At 44.1% G+C, this 9,898-nt stretch overlaps 2 protein-coding genes across 2 annotated transcripts; both read left to right on the top strand.

Annotated features, from left to right (window-relative positions):
• Positions 1 to 259: 259 nt before the first annotated feature.
• On the top strand, positions 260 to 3,124 carry GSTUM_00007282001 (uncharacterized protein; the record flags this gene model as incomplete). The annotated part of the gene is given in 13 exon segments (XM_002839304.1): positions 260 to 319; positions 384 to 429; positions 492 to 571; positions 602 to 819; positions 991 to 1,234; positions 1,301 to 1,946; positions 1,996 to 2,248; positions 2,299 to 2,417; positions 2,465 to 2,523; positions 2,543 to 2,581; positions 2,637 to 2,651; positions 2,663 to 2,842; positions 2,951 to 3,124. The coding sequence occupies 13 exon segments, from the start codon at positions 260 to 262 to the stop codon at positions 3,122 to 3,124; spliced, it is 2,133 nt and encodes a 710-aa protein (XP_002839350.1).
• Positions 3,125 to 5,881: 2,757 nt separating this feature from the next.
• On the top strand, positions 5,882 to 7,690 carry GSTUM_00007281001 (uncharacterized protein; the record flags this gene model as incomplete). Its single annotated transcript, XM_002839303.1, has 3 exons — positions 5,882 to 6,167; positions 6,328 to 6,587; positions 6,647 to 7,690. The coding sequence occupies 3 exons, from the start codon at positions 5,882 to 5,884 to the stop codon at positions 7,688 to 7,690; spliced, it is 1,590 nt and encodes a 529-aa protein (XP_002839349.1).
• Between the last annotated feature and the right edge of the window lie 2,208 nt (positions 7,691 to 9,898).

Raw genomic sequence — 9,898 nt, 5'->3', positions numbered from 1 at the left:
ACTACAGCTTTTATTGGAAAGTCAGGCTGTGGGAAGTCAAGTATTTGTGGCACTCCTAGAAAGGTGGTATGATCCTCAAGAAGGAAGTATTACTATCAGCAATACTGATATCAGAGATTTGAATTTGAGAAAGTGGAGAAGTCAAATTGGACTTGTTATTCAGGAGCCATACCTGTTTAATGGGTCAATTTATTTCAATATTACTAAGGGACTTGTGGGAACTCAATGGGAAAATGAGAGTGAGGAGATTAAGAGAAGGATGGTTATTGAGGCTTGCAGGCAAGCAAATGCTGTTGGATTTATCAATAAATTCCCCAAGGTTAGTGGTTATTTTCAGAATTAATCTTGAATAGTATAATAGCTAATATTTTTACTTTACACAGAAATATGATACAGAGGTGGGGACTCATGGTGTTAAGCTCTCAGGAGGTACGTATTTCTTATAACCTTTTAACTGAAATCACCTTACTAATATTAAAATGAAATAAAAGGTCAGAAGCAACGAATTGCAATAGCACGCAGTATAATAGCAGATCCAAAAATTCTTATTTTGGATGAAGCTACCAGTGCTGTTGATCCCAAAAATGAGAGGATAGTCCAGAATGCTCTCGAGAAGATTTCTAAAGGACGGACAACAATTCTGATTGCGCATCGACTATCCACTATTGGAAATGCTGATAATATTATTGTTCTGGACTCGGGTAATGTTGTGGAATTTGGAACACGTCAGGAACTTTTGTCCCATCCTGAAGGTACCTACAAGAAGTTGATTGAGGCTCAATCATTGCTGTTGGATAAAGACTCAAATTTGAGCAATGAGTTGGAAACTTCTGATTTAATTATTGAAAATTTTGAGGAAGAGGTAACAGCAAATTCTCCCAATCACAATACAGGAAAAAAGACCAAGAAACTGTCAGGATGGAAGGCAATTCTGAAGATTTTATGGGAGCAGAAAAGGTACTGGATTCTGTTTGTGCTTGGAGCAATTAGTGCTATTGTAGCAGGTAAGAAAATCTATTTCATACTGAGAACTTTGATTAACTTGATAATAGGTACTTGTGTCCCAGTAGGATCAATATTCTTTGCTCTTATTATGAGTACATTTACCTATATTGGAGATCTGAATGCCTTTGTTCAACAAGGATATTACTGGAGTACTGCATACATGATTCTGGCTGTTATAGTTGGAGTCTGTCGATGGTTAATGACTTGGATGTTTCACATTATCTCTGCTGTATTAACTTCCTCCTCTTCCTCCTTCTTTGCTTCTAATAACATATAAACTAATAGATTAAATTAGAAAGCTGGTAACCGCTATCGTCAAGAATACTTTAATAATATTGTCCGGCAACGAATTTCCTTCTTTGATAAGAAAGGCAACACTCCAGGTTCACTTACCTCTCAGACCAGCCATGATCCAGTTGTCATTCAGGATCTTTTGGGGGTGACTATTGGACTTTCCATCATGTCTGTTATTACCCTACTTGGTAGCTGCATATTGTCTTTAATCTTTGGTTGGAAATTGGCAATAGTTTGCATCTGCAGTGTGGTACCTCTCCTTATTATTTCTGGTTACCTCAGGGTTAAGATCGAGATGGGGTTTGTGAAGGATAATATGATGATCTTTGGTGATAGTGCAGCCTTTGCTACTGAGGCAGTGGGAGCATACAGGACTGTGTCATCACTGGTAATGGAGGAGGATATCAGATGTCGGTATGCTGATCTGTTAAGCAGCCATGTTAAACAGATCTTGAAGAGAACTTTATACTCCTCACTTCTATTCTCTACCTCAGAGTCACTTACCATCCTAGCTACAGCTTTATGCTTTTGGTATGGTGGTATATTGATGGCACAGGGAGAGTATAAGATGTTTCAATTTTTTATTGTCTACATGACTGTTATTCAGGGAAGTGAGGCAGCAGGAAACTTCTTTGGTCTAACTCCAAGTAAGTTAAATATCTAGCATAATATAACCAGCTGCTAACTAGGGTACAGATGTTGCTACTGCTATAAGATGCATCAGACGCATGATTAAATTACGAGACAATCATCCAAATTCTGGCAATAAGATGGATGAGGATTCAGCAAGTGGTTATGAAATCCAATTTGAGGATATCTCCTTTAAATATCCTGAACGTGGAGAGCTATTATATGAGGGTTTGAACTTGAGGATTGAGAAGGGACAATATGCTGCTATTGTTGGTACATCAGGATGTGGAAAGTCAACACTAATTGGCATCTTGGAAAGGTTAGTATTTCTACCTATAAAGGGAAAAATTAGCTAACTGGTATGTAAAGATTCTATGATGTTGATACTGGTAAAGTTCTTATCAATGGCAAAGATATCAAAAGTTTTGATATTGAACGCTATCGCAACTCCATCTCACTGGTTGCTCAAGAGCCAATCCTTTATCAAGGTAAGTTGATAGAAACTCAAGATATAAGTTTTTAATATTAATAGTAGTAGGGACTCTATTATATAATATCAAACTAGGTACCTCTGATGACAAGGATGACTCAGCTGTAATTGAAGCATGCAAAGAGGCCTATATTCATAATTTCATATCTTCCTTGCCTGAAGGTTTGTTTTCCTAAATTTCCTACTAAAATTATATAAACACTTACAACTATAATAGGTTATAATACAATATGTGGCCCAAAGGGTATAGGTCTTTCAGGTGGTCAAAAGCAACGTATTGCAATTGCTCGAGCTCTAATTCGCAACCCAAAACTCCTCCTCTTAGATGAGGCAACAGCAAGTCTTGATACTGAATCAGAAAAAATGGTACAAAAGGCTTTTGAAAATGCTGCTGAAGGGAGAACCATGGTTGTTGTAGCACATGTTTGTCTCTCCATACTATCCCTTCACTTTTGCTTACTCTTTCTATATTTTATATTAAGTGGTATAAATGCTAATATAATCTTTGATTTCTCGGAAACTTTTGAGCAGAGACTATCAACAATCCAAAAAGCAGATGTGATTTTCGTCCTTGATGAGGGCAAGATTGTTGAACAAGGAGATCATGCCAGTTTAGTGGCAAAAAGAGGTATTTATTGGCAAATGGTAAGTATTTCTACTCCTAGAAGATTAACTTACCTTTGTGGTACAATACCTGAATACTGACTTGATATGGGGTTTTCCTATAGTGCCTGTCACAGCTTCTGGACAATTGAGTTTAATTCGGATTGGAGTAGTGTAGCATCAGCTACAGTGATAGAAGGAGAGGATGAAGAGCCTTTCAATGATGTGAACACGACTCCACTCATGATAAACCCAAGAAAAAGACCAGAAAACTACAGCCAAGAAAAACCTAATACTGACCTCAAAATGAATGAAAACTTATTTGTTTTACATTAAATCTATAGTTAAGAAGTTGATGTACACGATTGTCGAGGTAGAATTTTCATATTAGATTTTAATAAAATAAAAGTTGCATCTACCTTTGAGAGAAACGATATCTAAGCCGTTTTTTCTTTCTCACTTCCTCAAAGGCATATATCGTGGAACTTTTATCTTATCAAATATGAAAATTCCACCTCGATAACCTTGCACATCAGCTTCTTGACTACAGTCTCGATGTGAGACGAATAAGTTTTTTTTCATTTTGAGGTCTAGATTAATCTTTTCCCGGGTGTACTTTTCTGGTCTTCCTCGCCGGTATCATATCGTGAGTGGAATCGTATTCTTGCTTTTCTTCGCCTTCTGTTCTCCCCTAGCGGTAGGGGTAAGTGCTGGCATTCCCTAATATTCCTTTCCGGTGACTTAATTTCCTTTCGTTCAGCCGGACGGCTGGAGGAGAGTAGATGTTGATTGCTCTTCTATCTAGGAGAATCTGCGGGCAATTATTGATAAAGTTGGGTCGAACCACTACGCTTGAACCGGTCTCAGAGGCCCTGCGAGTTCAAGACATAATAATAAAAATCCGCACCCGTTTGTGTTGTAAAGTACTATTCCCATGCTTCTGATTGATCAAACGGGTCTTTCAATTCACTATGTTAACAGACTTGTCGATGCCGAAGGAGGCAGCACCGATGACTTGAGGTCTATATTTCAAACCTCCGCTAAAGAACCATGGCCGAGGGAAGTCTCCTCCGTATATATCACTAGTTTTGGGCGTTAATTAAAATCTTTCAAAAAATTCAGACCCTTTTTGGTGTGTTTTAACTGGTTCACTTCCACGTCTGATCCGCTTTCCGGGCCAATACTTTATCCGTTCTATCCAAAAACGAAATACTATGTACCCATAGCACAGCCGTATGCCGGTTCGGCAGTACCAGGGGAATATAAAATACTAAACCCCTAGCACAGGAAGAACATATGGATGGGGAATAGAAACAGTATGATGTATTCACGGTAATTCTCCTAATTCGAAGCACTCGGATAACACTTCTACAGCTGCGGCTACAACGCCAATACAAATACCATACAAGAATCCACGATCACCGACACGCCGTCACTAATTTAAGCACACTGTATCATATTCGAACAGTAATCCTCCTCCTCCTCCTCCTCCTCACTCCCCACCAAGCCTCCCAGGAACCTACCTCACACCCATGCTACAATTAGTTGCACCCTGGACACAATACGAGTAATCCGGAGACAGTACAGTCCACACGCACATGCAGAAGAAGAAAAACCCCGCTTTTAATACCTGTATAGTACGTGCATCTTATGATACTAATGTGTCGAGTGTCGACATCCTGGATTAGGATTACAATTGGTTCGAACGTATGATATAGAACCAACTCACCAACAACCCCTCCCTGAGAACCACCACCTGTTGGAGTAAGCTCATATACGCACTAGAGGAAGAGCAGTATTTTCCAGTCTTAACCCGAACAACCCCGATAGCCCGAAAGAAACCAAAGGGGAAAGCCCCTGATGGCGGGAGATATATAAAGAATCGGCATTTCCTGTATCCAGCCTGTAACGCGCCACCGTCAGTAGACGCCTACAAGCCCAAAGGGTACTGTACCTGTATAAAGATATCCAGCTCACGACATAGCCGACAAAAAGATTTCAGGACGCAATATAAAGGAGCGATGTAGGAAGGCAGGGCTAAAGGAAGAAAAAGAGTTTGGATCATAGACAGCGCCATAATACCGCTCCCGGGCAGTCGGGTTAACTTGCAGTTCTCTCTCGGAAAAAGTAGGGGCTGATTTTGAGCAAAGCCCGTTCTTGCGATAACACGCCAAAGTGGTTGCACGAGTGATATTCATGATGCACTCTTGTCCGAACCCGGACAGGCGCAGCTGATACCCCCCGCCTGTTATGGCATTTCGGACCTTCTCGGATGCTCTATGTCAGGATTGCATTCACAGACCTTGATATGGCCGCCAGAGAAGCTTGAACTTGTGAATACTCGAGTACTCGAGTATGCTGTGCTACCCCCGATCAACAGGGTTATAGTCGTGCTGAGCTGGGCTTTCTGATATGATATATTACCGTGTGGATACACCACCAGGATGAATCTGCATATTAGGGCTAAATGCGACACGTCAATCATTGACGATATGGAATGGAAATCGAGAAACTCAGTTCTCTTATCTTTAAAAAGGGATAATCTCTCTATGCTTTTCAATTCCGAGTTTTCTCTCAAACTTATTCCCCATCACAACACCCCGGCCAAGTGCTACTACAAGGATGTCCGGAGCGACCACTTTCGCAGAGAATCCCCACAACCTCTCCTTCAGATCTCTCGTAGCGAGATATCTTGTCAAGAAAGTTATCGAGCGCTGCCAGACCCAGCCTTCATCCGGGGCTCCACCTGCCCTCCCACCAGACGAGCTCCCCGATCTGGCTAAATACTCGCAGGGCTCTACCATTGAAGATCTCCCGGTATGTATTATTGGCGCCGGAGTAGCGGGACTGTATACCGCTATGATCCTAGATATACTCGGGGTTCGGTATGAAATCATCGAAGCCTCCAACCGTCATGGAGGCAGAGCCTACACTCACCATTTCAATGCTCCAAAGATCCCTAACTTTCACAACTATTATGATGTTGGTGCTATGAGATTCCCGCGGACTAAGTTTATGGACTCTGTTTTCGAACTGTTTAGGGTGTTAGGTCTTGAAGAGGATGGAAAGATTATCGAGTACATCATGAATGCGCCAGGCAACAGACGGTTGTTCAATGGTCAGTGTTCGAAATCTAGTTGTCAGTGTCTACTGAAAAGTTTCTAATTGTTAGCAGGCACAATGGTTATTAGTGGGGGTCCCGATCCCGGAACCGATCCACATAATGATAGCGTTGGCAATGGAGGGAATGTCAGTTTCTGAGTAAGACTTACACAGGGGTAGGACTGATATTTGCTAGGTCCCAGACGAATACCTCACGTTCACGTATACCAGGCCCAATGGAATGGTATTAGTGGGTGTTGAGGCACTCTTAGCTGACGCTTACGACCCTTTCAAAGAGAAGCTTATCGAGGATTTTGAAGAAGGGTGGGAGTACCTGATGGGATTCGATAACTACTCGGCTCGAACATATCTAGGTCAAGTCAAAGGTCACCCATTCAGCGTTATTACATGGATGGAAACTATGGATACTTCAACATTAAGCTATGACCTAGCTTTCACCGAGGTACAGTATAGATTGCACATGTGCTGAGCCCGAATCTCCACCAAACTGACACCCCATAGACAATCATAGATTCGCTCGACTTCGATTATCCTTTCGGCCCCAACGATCCCCCGGATGCCACCGTGGAATGGGCCTGTGTCGATGGCGGAACCTCGGTAGTAACAGACCGCATGGCCGAAATGATTCGCACGAAACCTCACTATAACCTCCGGGTGACGGCAATCGCAATGGATAATCCAGCCTCCGACAACCCAAATATGAAAATCAGCGTCCAAGATCACCCGGAGTGGGAACGAGAAAGATACTCCCATGTTATTTGTACTGCTCCACTCCCCTGTATGCGTGTAATGGACTTGGAACAGGCCGGATTGGACTACGTCCAAAAGCAAGCGCTCCGCTGCCTAGGATATGGCGCTTCTATCAAGGTTGGAATAAAGTTCGAGACAAGATGGTGGGAAAAGGCTTCGCACCCCTTCATCCTAGGCGGTACTAGTTCTACCGACAGACCCAGCCGAGTTGTGGTTTATCCAAGTTATGGATTTGATGATCCGCAGGATGCCAATGGAGTCTTGATCGCTAGTTATTGCTGGACACAGGATGCATTGAGATTGGGTTCTCTAATAAAAGGGAAAGGAACAGATGAAGAGAATTTACTCTTGGACATCATTTATAAGGATCTCGCCGAGATTCACGGTGAGGATCCACAGTGGTATAAAGACCAGACGGTAGATTACCATGCGTACGATTGGTACCATGATCAGTATACCATGGGTGGTAAGGACTCCATCGCCTTTCATCGTGATAGAATTCTGACAGCAGTAGCATTTGCCCTCTTCGGCCCGGGACAATTCAGTAATATGTATCCTGAGCTTACAAAGCCAGCGGCGAAGGGAAATCTTCATTTCGTTGGCGAGGCGACCAGCACACATCACGCTTGGATTGTTGGAGCATTGGAGTCTGCTCATAGGGGTATTTATGAAATACTCTTCAAAGAGCAAAGAACCGACCTAATAAAGAACCACGCTGAAAATTGGAAGCAAGGGGAGGTGAAGCAAGGAAGACAAGCGGAGGGGCAATGGGGGGGTGGAATTTTTGGGGTTTAGGCGGGGGGGTTGGGGGGGGGGGGGGTGGGGTATCATAGTTTTGAAATGACAAATCAGCATAGCGCAGTGCTTGCAAAATACCATCCTCCCTATTGGTACTATTAATAGCTGGTGCTCAGCGTTGATATTCGGATATCCGATGGCTTCACTCACAACTCTCGTATTAGGCCTCAAGTACCACCGTAGCTCTGCTGTGCTTACCTTATTATTAATTCCGTGATGTCGCCAGTACGGGTACAGTATGATACCTCTAATCCACTGTGGGGTGTACGAGTGCGGTGTCCATGACAACCCATGTGTAAGGGTTTCGGAATCCTAACGTAGGATCACAAGGCCGTCATGCCCTCTGTAATAGACCGTGTTAAAGAGCCGATAGGGATGACGATGGTAAGGGCACAGAAATGGTGATACCTTTTTTGAGTACTAGTATCATAGTGAACCTTTAAACTTTCACCCCTCAAATAGTAGTCATCCTTTCATTTCCTGAGAGCCTCCCGACTCACCGCCACACTGCCTTACAGCAGCCATTGTGCAGTACACAACTCGCGCTTACTGTAATTAGTCGTCAGGCAACAACCCAAAGGGCACCCCACCCGCCACCAGAGCATACACAGCAAGCTGAAAGCGAAGGGGAAATATATGATACCGTGGGACATCCAAACCGGGGATCTTTCACCACTCGCTCACTGCGAGGCCGAAATGAGGGGTGCAGATACATAAGGTATGATGCCTTACCCCGCCACCATCAACTCGTACTGTACTCTAGTACAATACACGTAGGTTATGGGCACAATAGCAGGATTCAACGCAACGGAGTACAGTACTCGAGTACGAGTACAGTACCGTAGCTTAGCCTACCGGAGATTCGTGAGGCTACCAAGGAAATGGAAAAAGAAAAGGGGAAAAAAAAACAAAATCAGGAACCGCAAAATCTGATACAGGGTTATGGTACAAGTACAGTACTAGTACACTTCACCCCGCTTGCGCGAGCGTACTGTACCGGGGTCAGGAGTTGAGGCGAGGATGTGTACAGTACCACATTGAGATTGCCGGGCAGCACACCGCAGCGCACAGTACTGGCACTCGAGTTCTCGATCACAGCTCTGGTAGCGCGTGCGCAGGTCTGAACAAAGATGAGCATCTTTTATTACTTTTTGCGGGACGGATGAGGAGTGGATGGGGTTCATGAAGGATCACTCGAAATGGGTTTCAGCTGGCCGGGACATCAGAGACAATCGGAGGGCTCAAGAAATAATTACGACGATTCTGTTTGGTCCGTTCGTCGAGCCCCCCCTGTTCGTTGACCCCTCTCCCACGCTGTCATATTCTATTTACAGTATGACGGTGGCCGGAAGGGGCGTTTTGGGCAAGCGAGCGGACGAGTGTGAGAAAGAGGTTTGGAGCTCAGGATCAAAAGGCAGGGTTCTTACATGAATGCAGGGTTAGGGTTTTCAAGGGTGATCGAGGGATGACTTGGCCGATCAAGCGTTTCATGCCCACGAGTATTATGGCCAGCAGTTCCAGTGGGTTGAGGACACTTATTAACATGAAGGGACGAATCCAGTGCGGGCGAGCTCTATCGGTGCCGGTATGGTATATTATCAAAGGTGGGGATCAGTGCGGGACTGCTGCCTTAAGACCACCGATCATCCCTTAAGCACTGAAAGCTTAAGGCCGCAGCCTAGCTACTGTAAGAGTAGCAAGCAAGCGAATGAATGCGCTTCTTCTGCCGAAACAACAAGTTTTTCCGCGATTGGTAAATCAATCAATGTGTCGAACAGCAAGCGAATAACACCAGTCAAATCAGGCTACGTATCTTGCGCCTGCCTGTAAGAGGGTAACCTATGATAACCTGCGCTCTCCCGGTTCAAGCCTCAAATTGGTGCTTTTGCGCGCTCACATATTGGGTTTGGGTGGTAGATATGGTACATACAAACAATTGCACCTGCGCTTCTTAGAGTGCCTGCCAGCACATGTTGCCTTATGGGCTTGTGTGCGCAGTGGGGAGAGAGGGAGAGAATGCGAGCGGGTGGCTTGAGGAACTGTTGCGAGTTATAAAAGAATGGTCTGGCACCAACTCATGACTTGGAAACGAAGCATTTTGATTTTAGGTCTTTCCCCCGCGCGGCCCTCTCTATCCACAGACCACCTATATATTTCGCTCTCCCCTCCCATTCCCCCCACTTTGCCAGATTCAGCCCCCCCCCC

The sequence above is a fragment of the Tuber melanosporum genome, assembly GCF_000151645.1.
Source record: "Tuber melanosporum whole genome shotgun sequence assembly, scaffold_34, strain Mel28".
NCBI lineage: Eukaryota > Fungi > Ascomycota > Pezizomycetes > Pezizales > Tuberaceae > Tuber > Tuber melanosporum.
Note: the sequence above shows the minus strand (reverse complement) of the source record. Positions and strands in the feature narration are given on the sequence as shown.